This window comes from Amblyraja radiata, chromosome 35, assembly GCF_010909765.2.
Source record: "Amblyraja radiata isolate CabotCenter1 chromosome 35, sAmbRad1.1.pri, whole genome shotgun sequence".
Taxonomy (NCBI): domain Eukaryota; kingdom Metazoa; phylum Chordata; class Chondrichthyes; order Rajiformes; family Rajidae; genus Amblyraja; species Amblyraja radiata.
In genome coordinates, this window is record NC_045990.1 from 7,868,620 (window position 1) to 7,884,003 (window position 15,384).

Genomic DNA, 15,384 nt, shown 5'->3' on the forward strand with positions numbered 1-15,384 from the left:
TCTTCTGGCCCAAATCTACCCGTGCCGACCAAGATACCCCATCTATGCTTCTCCCAGAAAGCATACGGTCCACATCCCTCTAAACCTTTTATACCTATGTACCTGTCCAAATGTCTTTTAAATGTTGTTATAACCTGCCTCAACTACCTCCTCTGGCAGATCATTCCATGTACCCACTGCCTTCAGTATGGAAAAGTTGCTCCTCAGGTTCCCATTAAATCTGTCCCCTCATCTTAAAATTATGTCCTCTGGTTTTTGATTTCCTTACTCCTGGCATAATACTCCATGCATTCACCCTATCTACCCCCTTCACTTGGACTATCCCATTAAATTATAGGCACCAATCAACTAATCTTCAGGATGTGCATAATTTTGTTCAACTTTCCTCGCCCTAGTAACTTCCAAGTTCTCTTTAATTTGCGACTTTGTGCCTTAAAGTAGTGTTGCTCAGAGCTTCACTTGCATCTCATTAGTATGTGGGAAATACTTGAAACTAATCAAACATTTCTACAAACAGAAGGTTGAAAATACAGTTGGTGGGACAGCAGATTTTGAGTGCCCCATACACAATGTCAACCAATGACACTGCAACTACAGTGCTTCTAAATTATAGTGTGGCTATGTCAAAATGAAAGTTATATTTGTAATTTATCACTTCATAGCCCCAAATAATTAGAAAGAGAATGCTAGCTGTTTGATCTAGTTTAGTTTTCGAGATACATCATGGAAAGAAAGGGGGCTTCAGCCCACTGAGTCCATGCCGGTCACCGATCGATCACTTGTTCACATTTGTCCCATGTTATCCCACTTTCACATCCACTCCCTACACATTCGGGGCAAAACACTTGAGGCCAACTAATCAACAATCACGCGTGGCTTTGGGATGTGGGAGGAGCACTGGAGGAAAAACCCGCGGCCACAGGGAGAATCTGAAAACACCACCCAGAGAGAATCCAAGGTCAGGAATGAGCCCAGGCCTCTGGTGCTGGGAGGCAGCAGCTCTACCAGCTGCGCCATTATGCCACCCCATATGTTAATATGGGAGAGTTTCATTCTGAAAGTCAAGTTCACTTCACAAACCATATGATAAACTGCTACAAAATATACACAAGCCTGAATTGCCAGGACAAATCTAGTGGCTGCACAAGAATATTTGAAATAGGAACAGGAATAGGCCATATAGTTCCCCATTCATCGATACAATGGCTGATGTTCCATCTCAGCACACCATCCCTATATTCCTTGATGCTCAAGTTTTGCTCTATTTCACATGAACATAACCAAGCTGGTACAGTTTTCCAGGGTAGGAAATACCCAAGATTCAACACCCTCCAAAGGATTACACGACTATAGTTATATTTGTTTAGTTTAAGGATACAGCAAGAAAACAGGCCCTTCGGCACACCATGTCCATGCTGACCAGCGATCCATATCCAAAACATCCTAACCCGTTGCCTATCCATCCCCTTGACAGACGCTGAATTACCCCAGCACCTCACGTTTTGCAAGTTTGTAACTTGACAAGCTGCTTGACATTTTCTTCTGTATTTACCAATTTGAATGACATATGACGTTGAACAAAATAAAAAAATAACATGTGCTATTCCATAACCAATCTAATTTTGCAGCAGGGCACACAATCAGTTTGGATTGTTATTTCTGAATTGTATTTATGAACATAACATCACTGCCAGATAGAGCTGATTATTAAATGCAGAATTATAATGCCACAATAAAATACTTTCTCTTCACAAAAAAAAAAACAGTTGCAAGGAAATCAGTCACATAAAGCTCAAGGTTAAATAAAACTGACAACAATCATATAATCGGTATGTATGTCATAGCATACATGCATATCAATCAAGTAGAAGTGAGCAAATGGGTCTATCAAGCTTGCTCCACTATTTAATAAGGGCCCGGTTGATTTGACCATAACCTGAACTCTGCGTTCCCATTTATGCAGCTTCATTTATTATTTAATCCATGTGCCAATAGAAATCTACCTACCTTAAAAAATATTCAAAGACCACTTGAACTGCCCTTTGGAAAGGAATTCCAAAAACCTACAATCCTCTGAGAAAATACATTTGCTTCATCTCGCCAACATGCAGGAGTTCAAACTTTTTTTAGGTTCCATTTGGTCTCCGTAGTGACCACATTAGAATTCAAAAAGTAGTGTTGCAAAAAGTAGAGCAACACTACAAAAAGGTTTCAGCCCATGCAACTTCTAATATCTTCAACTTTGGGATTCTGATATAACATTGTCTTAAGACAGGCAATGAAATATAGCACAGGTTATTTTAAGCATTGATAAAAGATTCAGTACAAGACGACGGACACCTCAAAGTAATCAGAGCTGCTTCAATGGTGTTTCATAATACAAGATCTAAAATTACAGCTGAAAGACACTGTAAAGTATAGGCTTACTTTAATAGTACAGAGATCCATTGGGTGTTTTATAATGTCATGATAATCATGCAGTCCCAAGGCGTCTACATCCACAGGTTTGTAGAAGGGCCAGGCATAGGCTGCGTGCTTCTTGGCGAACATTTCCTTTAGAATCCCAGTGCAGTACTTCAACTGTTCTGAAACGTTTCCACTGCCGACAACAAGCTCACTGCCACTGCCACTGCCATCACCACCACTTCCGACAATCCCAACACCTCCACCCGCACTCTTCTCAAGATGAATTTGCTGTTGTGAGTCTGGAATCTCTTTCTTTGCAGGTTTGGGAGGTCTGCCACTTCTGGAAGGGATCTTTGCAGGTTTGGGTTCGGTCATTAACGGAGAAGACTCTCGACTCTTCACTGCAACGTTGGTTGTTGGAGTTGTTGTATCAGCTTTCCTTTTCACACCCTTTTTATGCTTAAAAATAAAAGAGAACATTGTAGATTCAAATATCCTAATTGAGGAAATATTAATTAACCAGCAAATGACAAATGAGAAGGGAATTAATTTAATATTGGCATTGGTGGTCAATTATCTGTTAAAAGATTTATAAAATGGACCCCACTACTACAAACGATTTTTTCCCCTTTACATTGGAGAATGCCTGAATTCTGACTATTTCGCGAGAATAGACAGAGCCAATACCTGATATCAGAATGAAAAGGCATGAAAATTCCAAACCATATCTCATTCTTGTTGTTCTCTCTCAGTTCTTATTTCTCAAACTCTTCCTCAAAGTTCAGCCATAAAGTCATCAATATTTACAAATATGTGAAAAAATGAATACAATAAACACATTCAATTTGGAAACTCAGTCATTAAACGATCAATTTTCCTGTCAATGTTTTCCTGTCCACAAATACTGAATTATTGATATCTTCCTGAGGACATAGATATGAGGCAATTGAATCCTGCATACTTGGAACTATTCCCCAGCTTGGGCAAAGTTAGCCAAGAGTAAATATGAACCAAACACACTGGAGGGAATGCTACTGTAGAGATAATTACCTTTAAAGGCTGTGGTGCTGTTGTCATCACAGTTGTTGGCGTGAGTGTCGGCATTGGGGGTGCTGAAGTATGCGGAGACACTGTTGTAGTTGGAGGCTGGACTATCAAGTCAGGAGTTGCAGGAGGAAATGACTGTGGCGTGGGTGCCGGCACAGATACCAATGGAAGCTGCGGCTGTGGTGGTGCAGGCTGAGATGCCTGAGGTGCCCGCTGAGGTGGTGGCTGCTGTGGTTGTGCTGGTGCGGATACTGGCATTATCGTCTGTGTGACAGTCTGTACAGTTGACACGTTGGTTTTAGAATGAACTAAAAAAACAAAGAGAGTCATTTACATGAAATATTCAAAGCGAAGGTCACAAAAATAAGTACATTTCAAAAAGCTTTCCAGTCACAAGTCTAAAATGTACATTAAAATGTAACAAGGTAAGGATTCAGTGAACAATATCATAATCAAGGCTGAAGATGGGTTTCGACCCGAAACGTAGCCCATTCCTTCTCTCCAGATTATTCATTCATGGACAACACACTAAATAAAAAAAACACATATTAATGGAAACTATAGGTTTATGGAAAAGCTGGTTAAATCTCCGTCATAAAAGTATATGTGGAACATGCTAGCAAACATTTCTGAAAATTTACTTTTGAGGTAAAATTAGGAACCAGACCCTTGGAATACCAAGTGCTTGACAGTTTGCTGTATCATTGATGATCGTAGTGGAATGACACGATTCATAGTCAAATATTCCCAAATTGCGAACCGTGTCATGATATTAAATTTAGCACTAAAAAAACCAGATACACTTTACCTGCTTCTTTTCTGCTTCGTCCCCGTGATCCTTTGGTAGGCTGGATGGGTACTTCAATCTCTTCTTGTGGCATCTCTGAAATTTTCTGAAGAAATATCTTTTCCAAAGCTTCTGCCATTAAGACTATATCGTCCCCTTGCTGTTCCAAGAAAAGAAAAATCTATTTGTACAGTTACTTTGAATATAGCTCAAACATTAAGACATTTTGGCGGCCATAAGTCTAGTTTCATTTAGGATGTCATGTCAGTCTGTTGAAGCATAGCCACATCCTCTCAAAGCTGCAACTTTAAATAGGATACTAGACCTGCACACCATATTCTAGGTTGAATCTCAACAGGGTCTTATGCAATTCTGGCAAGATAGCTTCAGGTTTTGTTCTGCACAATGACTTATAATAGTAGGAAATGACACCAGATGCTTCTGAATATCAAAACTTCAAATTCCACCATTTAAAATAAAAACAGATTTTCTACCAAAGTGGATGACCTCAGTTTTCCACCTTTTATTTAGCAAGTCTTCTTCCATTCACTCAGTCTGTCTCTATACCCTTTAAGCTCATCACTATCTTCCACATAACCAGCTTGCCACCCTGTTCTGAAATGGCAACAAATTATTTAGCTGTTACATCCGACCCTCTCACCTCATTCGATGAAACAGACCGTAAATAGCTGGACTGCAACAATGACTCTTGTCACTCGATAGACTACAGCTCTCCAAACCAATAGTGACTAAAAAAACTGAATATTCGGAATAAAGAGTACATTAGAACTGTATGTTTATTTCTCCCCTTTTCTGTTCATTAACTATTCCTCATCCACATCAAGTACCTCAATAGACACAAAAACCTGGAGTAGCTCAGCGGGAATTAATGACTTTAAGATTAAGAGTTACTTCAGCTTTTTGTGCCTATCTTCGGTTTAAACCAGCATTTGCAGTTCCTTCCTACACATTTCAACTACCTCAATCCCAGGTGTTTAATAATCTGGTTTCTAGTATATTTTCAAAAACCTTCCAGGTCTTAATACACCACACCTACTGGTTCACTTATCAATTTTGCTTGTTTCAAGTTTAAAAATCTTAAGACTTTTCAAACAGCTCTCACTTTCATAAATCCGTATCGACTCTTCCCTATTTAACCGCCCTATTATCAAGTCCTCAACATTAGATTCTGGCAGTTTTCCTGTGATAACATAGTTTGAAGCAGGCCACCTGATTTTATTCATTAAGATCATATCTGTTCTGCCTCCACATTATTTTCATGCACTATCCAAAAATCTGTTACTATTTTGAGTAAACTCTATGCTGGGTGTCCACAGCCTTCTTTGTAGAGAATTCCAAACCTTTGGTCTTGCATTGTATTATTGTGTTTGTGCACATTACTGAAATTACACACCACTCTGTAAGCACCATGATGGACTGATGTCAGTTAAATCTGATCCCTCAAAGAGGAAACAGGATCTCAAATGGCAGTTTATATATAATCCCAGATACACAACAAGTGAAACACACACACTCCATTTTACGAAGATCATGTATGTTACATTCTTTAAGAAAAATCACTTTGAATCATAACATTGAAGTACAGAAGAGCATGATGCTTCCTGGACATCAGCTACAACTTTTCCATCAGTCATCTTGAAAATATTTTCTGCCGTAATAACCATCCAAATCAACAGCAGTTTTCCCAATGGTCTTCCATCTAATACACTGCCTCTGCCTTTGCCCTGCACGCCGCCGCTTATTTTCACGGGCTTAAAGAGGCCTGAATCCTATACAAGTTGTTTTATCCGGGGAACGGTCAACTACTATGTGTCATTGCCAGCAGTGTAAGTAGCATCTCCATTTTTTTGTTTGAAGACTCTTAAAAATATCAAGGACTTGGTGTATTCATGGAATGTAAAATGTTGAAATACATAAACAAGTGCATATATCTTTGAGCAGATATTCTTGTACGATTGAATTTCCATCATGAAGCAAACACCATGAAGGTTTCTATGAAAATCACAGCTGGAGTTAGGTACTAAACTGCTTAGGTGTCAGAATCATACATCAAAGTGTTCACCGTTGTAGCAGAGGGCTTGGCTGTGACAAGGAGCGCAACAGTCTGGAAGTAAACCACATTTGTTTCCTTACACGATTGATCCCAACATTTTCTCTTAAGAATTATCTGTCAGAAAAAATGGTTATTTTTCACTCTCATTGCACATGTATCACAGTCTTACCTTATTGTAAATGTAACAGTTGGTAAACATGGTATTGAAGTCTTGAATACATTCTTGGGCGTTCAAGTAGTAATTGTTTTCTAAGCGTTTTTTAATTGTTCCCATATCCATAGGATGTTTGATGATTTTATAGTAATCCTGAAGAAAAATCAGTGGTGACCGTAAAATTTCAGACTTTCAAAACAAAGATTTTTGTACAGTACAATTAATTTTGGCAGTGGTTTAAGAGCATCACTAACGTTTTTGGAGACAAGTGGAGCTGAAGTGGTCCTTCCTCAGCACCACTGCTAGCAACATTGTTATATTTCTAAGTTAAAGCCAATTTCAATAGATGTGGAGAGGATGTTTCTACTAGTGGGAGAGTCTAGGACCAGGGTAAAAAGACATACCTTTAGAAAGGAGATGAAAATAAATGTAGACAGAGGCTGGTGAATCTGTGGAATTGCCACATTGCCACTAGACGGCTGTGGAATTGCCACATTGCCACTAGACGGCTGTGGTGTACAAGTCATTAGGTATTTTTAAGGTGCAGATTGACAGATTCTTGATTAGTAAGGGTAACAGATGTTATGGAGAGAAGGCAGAAGAATTGGGTAGAGAAGATAACAGACCAGCCATGATTGAATGGCGGAGTATACTTGATATTCTGCTCCTATAACTTATGAACATGAGTAAGTCCGCCTGCTTTCCCTTCCTGAAGTCAATCAGTTCACCCATATCGCAACCTTAACGATCCCACAAGTCATGTCCAACTGTCTAGTCAACAGCTCAGTCTGAAGAAGGGTCTCAACCTGAAACATTACCTATTCCTTTTCTCCAGCGATGCTGACCCGCTGAGTTACTCCAGCATTGTGTCTACCTTTAGTCCAGTCAAACATGATCCATTTCACAAATCTACGTCGACTTTGCTGACCTACTACTACTTAAGGTATTGCGTACAATAACAGGTTCCTGGCATATAAACATCTTTTAATTGCTCACCATTAAAAAAAAAGCCTTGTTTTCCTCCACCAAAGGTTTCTTCCCTTCCCACATAATATTCCACATTCTCACTCGTTCACTTAATCTATTTAAATCTCCCCAACAACACATTAAAGTCATTTTAGAGTCCACAATGCCACCAGGCTTTCCATTCTGCAGTATTTTGTTTCTGACTTCAATTCCTCCATCTAGCTTCATTCTGCAACTGAATCAGACTATTTAGAAATCAAAAATACTGCAGATTTCAGAAGTCTGAAACGAACAGAAAATCTCTAATTGTTCACATTAATTTCAACCAAATGGTTCTATTAGTAACCATATGACAGCGACAATAAAGTTCATTGGACTCACCATATAGTTGACCAATAGATTAATAATCTCCATGGGTCTCCATGGATCTCAATCAGGTAACACATAAAGCCATTAATGGCCTGAACCATCCGGAGGTTAAAAATAACGCGGCAAGGTTTCACCAGAATCTACCACAACCTGCCCCATTAAAAACAAATTACTGAGGTTTATTTTTCCTGTTTTCTGCACAGATAACTTCAAATTTTACTATTTTTACACAAAATCCAGTGTAAGCATCACCTTTGCCCATTGCTGCTGAGACAAAACAACCTCTTACAGATAAGCTAATTTAGCAATACCTATTCCACATTTCCTTGGTCATCGTCTGCTTTGATCTGTTGTTTTCACACCCTGCCCTTCCACATATCTCTTGTCTCTCTCCCCGACTTTCAGTCTGAAGAAGGGTCACGACCCAAAACGTCACCCATTCCTTCCCTCTAGAGATGCTGCCTGCCCCACTGTGTTCAAGAGGGAGCTAGATAGGGCTCTTAAAGATAGCAGAGTCATGGGATATGGGGAGAAGGCAGGAACGGGATACTGATTAGGGATGATCAGCCATGATCACATTGAATGACGGTGCTGGCTCAAAGGGCCGAATGGCCTACTCCTGCACCTATTGTCTATTGCTCCTGCATTTTGTGTCTACAGTGTAAACCATCATCTGCAGTTCCTTCCTACATAATACGTTTTGCGATGTACTCCAACTTGTTGAGTGACCTCAATTAACTATTTGTTAGGCTATGGGAAGAGTATATGGAATGGAACCAGTAGGAATGTTCTATCATCAGGAGCTGGTGACTTGATCAGCCAAATAACCTTTCATGTTGAAATCATGCTGACATTATTTTAAATATGTTGTTGACAATATTGCACTCCAGAGACAAACACCTAAAGCAGATCCACTCTGATGCACACTGAGACTTAGGCTAAGGATGTTAAAACCAAGCCTACTTAGATGGACATAGAAGCTCATGGCAGAATTGAAAGGGGTGTGGTACTCTCATGGAACTCATTTATCCACAAACCGACATAAAAAGGACAGACTAACCAGTCTTTACACTGTTTATGAGGCTCTGCGCTGATCGGCTGCTGCGTACAAAAACATAAATCAACTCCAAAATTCATGAGCTGTGAGGGCTTTCAATTTTGTATCCAAGGACCTGCATGAATTAACGTTCATTGCTCAAATAATTGGATACTCAATTTTTATTAGATATTTGGGGGACTGATTGACAAGGGAAAAATTGAGATATTAAAATTTAATTAGCCTCAACTTATAAACGTTCTTCAAAGATTGGGTACTGAAGCGAAGCATTGTTCATCTATATTATTAACAACCTTTACAAAGATCAGTTTATTGCACTGCAAGTCAAAATTATACAAGAAATCTATACATTCAAAATAATTTAAAATGTCAGGACTGCTGTTCACTATTTGGCTTTTCTTCCAAAATTGCTGGTTTGTCAAGTCAGCCAACATGTTTTCTAAGACTTGGCAAATGTATCAGTTTACTTGATTTATGTCAGTGATCCAAACAGGCTATTACTCGAGTGTTTACTTTTGCCTGGCCCAAGTTGGAAAGGATCCAATTGGCACATTAGTATCAGGTACCACAACTGACAAGTGGAGTTGGTTAATGAAATCTAATAACTATTTTGGTGGAAGCCTGAATCGCATAATATGACATGGTGATTATCAATATGAATTATCAGCATGAATTACTACCACCGTTAAACTATGTCCTCTCACAAATGCCCATTTCTTAGTTCTTACACCCGTCTATTTTTCTCCGTCTTTATTGGAAGGAAATTAATCAGAATTTGGTTTGCTAATTTGTCCTTCTCGCCTTCTCGCCTTATTCAAGAACAATTTGCACTTGAGAAAATTAAACATGAAAATAATTATCTTTTAAATTTAAAGCACATCAGTACATCGCTGAAGCTGCTTTTTGACTTCCGAGCTAAATATTTGCTTTGTAAATACTTGAAAATGAGTCAAAGAAAACCTAATGCCATTGCAGGAAACCTTCATTCAACTTCTTCCAATGCAATAACATCACTTTGTTTAAGAAGGAACTGCAGATGGTGGAAAATCGAAGTTAGACAAAAGTGCTAAACTCAGCGGGTGCAGCAGCATCTATGGAGCGAAGGAAATAGGCAACGTTTCGGGCCGAAACCCTTCTTCGGACTGACATATCACTTTAATTGGAGGAGACCAATATTACCCACAGTACTCCATGTAGGGTTACACCAGTGCCCTCCAGAATTGAAGCATAAACCCTCCTACATTTGCATTCAATTGTCCCTCACGATAAACATTAAGCTTGCTAACTTTCCTAATGACTTGTTCACCCCATATTATATCCTTTTAGAAATGTTCCATTAGGTTTCCCAGATTACATTGCAACTCCGACCTCTGCAATATCTCATCATTTGGATAACATGTTCCATCCTTTTCCCTTCCAAAGTGGACAATTTCATATTTTTCATTTATCTCATTCAGACAATTATCAGTTTAGAAAATCCCCAGAGGCTTATTTGCCACATGTACAAAAATAGTGCATTACTCCTTCATTTGCCAGATCTTTGCTCACTTGTTCAATCCATCATTAATGATGGATTCTTCCCTTTATGCGTACTTTCAATACCTACTTTTCTGCAAATTACCTTTTATGTCTTCAGGTCATTTATGTAAACTGTTAAGCCCCGCTACCACTCTGTGGCACACCACTCATGTCAGCTTGCCAAGCAGACCCCCCCCCCCCCCCCCCCCCCCCCCGAAATAAACAAAAATTGCATTACATTCCCTGATGCTATTTTATATTATACACAACTGTCGCTCAAGCAAAAGCTATAGTTTTAATATCAGAATTATGCCAGAAACAGATACATGTATGAATGTTAACCATAGCTTTAATTATATCAATTAATATTTTAGTGTGTAGGAAGGAACAGCAGATGCTGGTTTAAATCGAAGATAGACATAAAATGCTTGGGACAGGCAGCATCGCTGGAGAGAAGGAATGGGTGTTTTGGGTCGAGACCCTTCTTCAGACTGATGTCAGGGGAGGTACATAGATAAGGAAGTGTATAGATGAGGAAGTGCAAGGTGTGAAAACAGGACAAAGGGAATAGAAATCAAGGAAAATCAAGCACATTGTTAGTTGGGAGGTACATAGATAAGGAAGTGTATAGATGAGGAAGTGCAAGGTGTGAAAACAGGACAAAGGGAATAGAGATCAAGGAAAATCAAGCACATTGTTAGTTGGGAGAAAGTAACAACAAAGCAACCAGATAAAATGTAGTTGGAGACAGCAAGACTGGTTGAAAAACTGGGAAGGAGGAGGGGATGGAGAGAGAGTGAAAGCAAGGGTTACTTGAAGTTAGAGAAGACAATATTCATGGGATGTAAGCTACCCAAGCGAAACACGAGGTGCTGTTCCTGCAAAAAGGTCAGTGCGGGAATGAGAGGGGGAGTTACAGTGTTCAGCAACTGGCTAGTAAAGCAAGCGGTGTCCCGGAAAACGAACGACATTGAAGAGACGAAGGGTGTGCAAGGTGTCTTAGACATAGGTAGGGATTGGACCAGGGGGCATAATAGCAAAGATGAGGTAGTGAGATTAAATTAATATTTTAGCTCAGTTGATTGCAACAAAGTTAGGAGGTCATGATCAGGCACAATTTCAATACTTTAATATTCTCTTACAAACTAGAAGGAATTCATTCAACCCAGAAACTATATAAGTTCTCAGAATTCACATCAATCAAAATCCCCATTTCCACCAAACCATACACCCCTCTCCTTTCAACGCTCCTTTCAGAACCCAGATTTACCTACCATCAGCAATTGCAATTTATAGTCACTGATTAGTAAAATAACCAGCACGTCTTTGAAATAGGCGAGGAAATTGAAGTGCCCAAGGACACTCACATGGTCACAGAGAGATGCACAGACTCCACACAGGCAGCAATGGGCAGAATTGAACCTTTGTTGAAGCTGTGAGACAGATGCACTACTTGCGGCACCATTGTGCTAGATTGGCCATTTAATTCATCTTGCTTTATGAAAATAGCCCAATATACCACCAACAATACTGGTATGATATGAAGAAATTCAGAATGTCTCAAGGACCTAAAAAGGTCACGTGAAGATTAAAAATTCTCAAATTCCTCTCTTCTCTTAAAATTCAATTAGAATTCTATTTGATTTAAAATGACAAACCTGGATTGTATGATGTGTAAGCAAACAGCAGATAAAGGTACCACTTATAAAAATAGCCCCAAAATAAAAAAGACAATTTTACCAATTTAGAAAATCCCCAAAATGTCTTCTGTGCCACATGTACAAAAATCCACCAAAAAAATCAATGAATTTTCCACGTCTCCCTAATCATTCTACCAAGTTATTCCTCCCTCTTTCAGCATAATAAAGCAACTATTTTCAAAGGGTTTACTCATTTCTGAATGTACACTCTCATTCCTGTGTACCCAGTGGAGATACAACAACCATTTCCACCCCCTCTCTCCCACCAACCAAGGTCTCCAACACACTTTCAAGTTAAGAGAATAATTAACCGATACTTAAAAACAAAGTGCAGGAGTAACTCAACAGGTCAGGCAGCATCTCTGGATAACATGAATAGGTGACGTATCGGGTTGGGTCAGCACATGGTAGCTCATGAGAAGTATTTAAAGTGGAGCTGGACAAATATTTGAAAAATCAAGGAATGGAAGGTATGGAACTGGCAAACAGGAGGGGCCGATGTCAGCATTGATTAGCCATGATGATATTAAGTGATGGTACAAGCATGGAGGCCTATTTTCTTGCATGTTCTTAACATCTTCGAGCCCTAACCACCAAATACTCTGCTCTTGGCCTATGAAACGCTTTCCAAGTTCAAGGAGTGGCCCATTTTTCATCCAGCAAATTAGAGCCTTCCAGATTCATTACTCGAGTTCAACTATTTCAGATCATAAACAATTTTGATATTGGTGTTAGGGGTTATGGGGAGATAGCAGGAGAAAGGGGTTGAGAGGGAAAGGTAGATCAGCCCTGATTGAATGGCATAGTATTGATGGGCTGAGTGGCCTAATTCTGCTCCTATAACTTATGCTTATGAATTTCAGCAACTGCGTTATGCTCTTTTGCCATTTCAAATATTGTGCTTCCTTTACATACCTATTCACACAAGCTTTTTCTTCTGAATTTACACTGACTCATTTGCATCCTTGTCTTTTAATCTCTTATAAATCCATCCCAACAGAGATTCCTTATGTTCTCTCCTTCCCTTGTAATGAATTATTCAACTTTTTTCAGTTCTGAAAAGTTTATCAATGATCTAAAATGTTAACCATTTCTCTCCTCCTTCCCGACTGAGAACTTGTTGAATTTTTTCTCCTGAGTTCATAGCAAAGAATTAACAAATCTAGACGTTTCACACCCATAAACTATGTTTCAGGCACAAGATAAATAACTTCTCATTAGTCACCAATTAAAAATAAATTTAAAAAAAGGCTGCTGTAAGGTTTAAAAAAATAGATATTCTGAAGAAATGTCATCAACATGAAACATCCCCATTCCATAAATGCTGTCTGACCACAGAATATTTCCAGCATTTTCTAATCTCATTTTTGAAAAACCCTCATGATTTGAAGTCCAAATATTTGATGACAAATTACTTTAAGCGAGCTCATCCAATTCGTTTTAAGCTCTTTCAGTGAACAGCAGCACTTGAGCAAAGGGATAGTCGAAGGAACAGCCATCCTCTATTCGGCTGGCACAGCGTCCACTGAAACCAAACTGGAACAAGCATCTTTACACAACTGGCAACTAAGACCAATGAGAGAAAACAAACAGGAAATAAAATAACGTGGGTACTAAAAGACTGCAAGAGGTATAGAATAACCTCAAAGTGCATCTGTTAACATGAGGGGGAAAAACATTTAAATCATGCTCAAAATGAATACATGTAGCCATCAACAAAATGGATAAATTAACAGCGATAAGTAGAGGTAAGTGGATTTGATACAATGGTCATTAGAAACAACCAAAATTGTGACTGAAATTGAGAACAAAATATTCCAGGGCATTTACAAAGCTGGAGTAAAATAGAAAAGGATGCAGGACAGTCCTAATAACGAAGTATAAAAAGACAGTTTCCAATCACCTTATTTATTATGATAAACGGAGGATCAAAAGTTGAATTGTGTGCCCTATCGATAAACTGAAAATTATAGACCAATGACCTCTTTTTAACACAGCACCTAACATTATCTAGTTGTTGAAGAAGGGTTTCGGCCCGAAACGTCGCCTATTTCCTTCGCTCCATAGATGCTGCTGCACCCGCTGAGTTTCTCCAGCATTTTTGTGTACCTATTATCTAGTTGCTGTTTTCTGACAATTGCAATATAGAAAATGGCAGAAGCAAGTCCGCCTTTTGGCTACTCTGTCCCATGGAAAGGCACTTCCCTGCAAACCAGGAACTGGGAAGACGAGGAAATTAAAGGCAAACAGGGCAAGAATACCCCAAAGTGATCGTGATAAAGCTATGAGGAAGAATACAAAGGGAATATGACCCAAAACAAAATTAGCTTGAATTTAGTAACTTCCTCAACTTATATTACAATATTAGTGACCCAGTCAGTTTATATTTCAAGCACATCCATTGCTTCAAATATAAACTGACTGGGTCACTAGAAAGGAAAGTACAACTTACAGGTAGGTTTAATTTCGCAGCATCCACAGGCTGTTGGAAAGGCCAAGCAAACTGGTGTTTCCATATTGTCTTCAGGAGCGCTTTTGACAAAAACTGGAGCTGGTTTGTCAGCCGTTTGGATCGGTTGGGATTGGATGTTTCAGGATGGAAAGGATTACCAGCAATGCTTTGTTGGGGTTGAGCTTGTGACTGTGTTGAAGACATCTGTGTGCTTTCTAGGCCATCCCCCATCGCTGGTAGTTTTCTTAGTCTCTTCCCTGGGCCACTCTCACTCGACATACCATTGATCCCATTGTAGACCTCACCTGGTAGCCTGTAACAAGAACAATGGAGTTAGCAACGTGAAACTCCACATCGCATCTTGTATATTTAATTTCCAATGCAATATTTTAAAGCACCCCATGCAATTTTGTTGTTTTATTACTGTTAATCCCAGAAAGGAGGAGCAGCAGGACTGTTTAAAAAATGTGCATCAGGTGAGGAGCTGTTCTTCTTGTAGCAAGGCCCAGCAGCAAATGAAAGGAAATAAAGATGCAGTGGAGTGACCATTTTGCAAAGGGGCTGTGTTGAGGGTCGAAGTGCTGCTGTTGAGGGAAAATACCAGGTTTTTGGTGCAATCAACATAAGTGAGCAACAACAAGGCAAGGAAGAATGTTTCCCTTTCCTCAAGTTAACTAAAAGGGCAGTTATGCCAGTCAGTAAAGTGGTATACATCTCCTGTGAGATATAGGAGATCGGGGGAAGTGTCGTGTGCATGATGACTATGTCTCCAGAGAGTGTGTCCAACTACAGCCCCTCTCAGAATACATGGGCATGTTGAAAAACATGTAGAAAACAGAGGGTGTAATAGAAAG

At 39.3% G+C, this 15,384-nt stretch overlaps 1 protein-coding gene across 1 annotated transcript in view; it reads right to left on the reverse strand.

Moving 5' to 3' along the window:
• Nucleotides 1-15,384, reverse strand: part of LOC116966050 (bromodomain-containing protein 4-like) — a 127,685-nt gene that overhangs the window by 76,201 nt on the left and 36,100 nt on the right. The window contains 5 exon segments of the mRNA XM_033012200.1: nt 2,428-2,865; nt 3,457-3,761; nt 4,262-4,400; nt 6,484-6,621; nt 14,531-14,843. Coding sequence (XP_032868091.1) covers nt 2,428-2,865; nt 3,457-3,761; nt 4,262-4,400; nt 6,484-6,621; nt 14,531-14,843 — 1,333 coding nt within the window.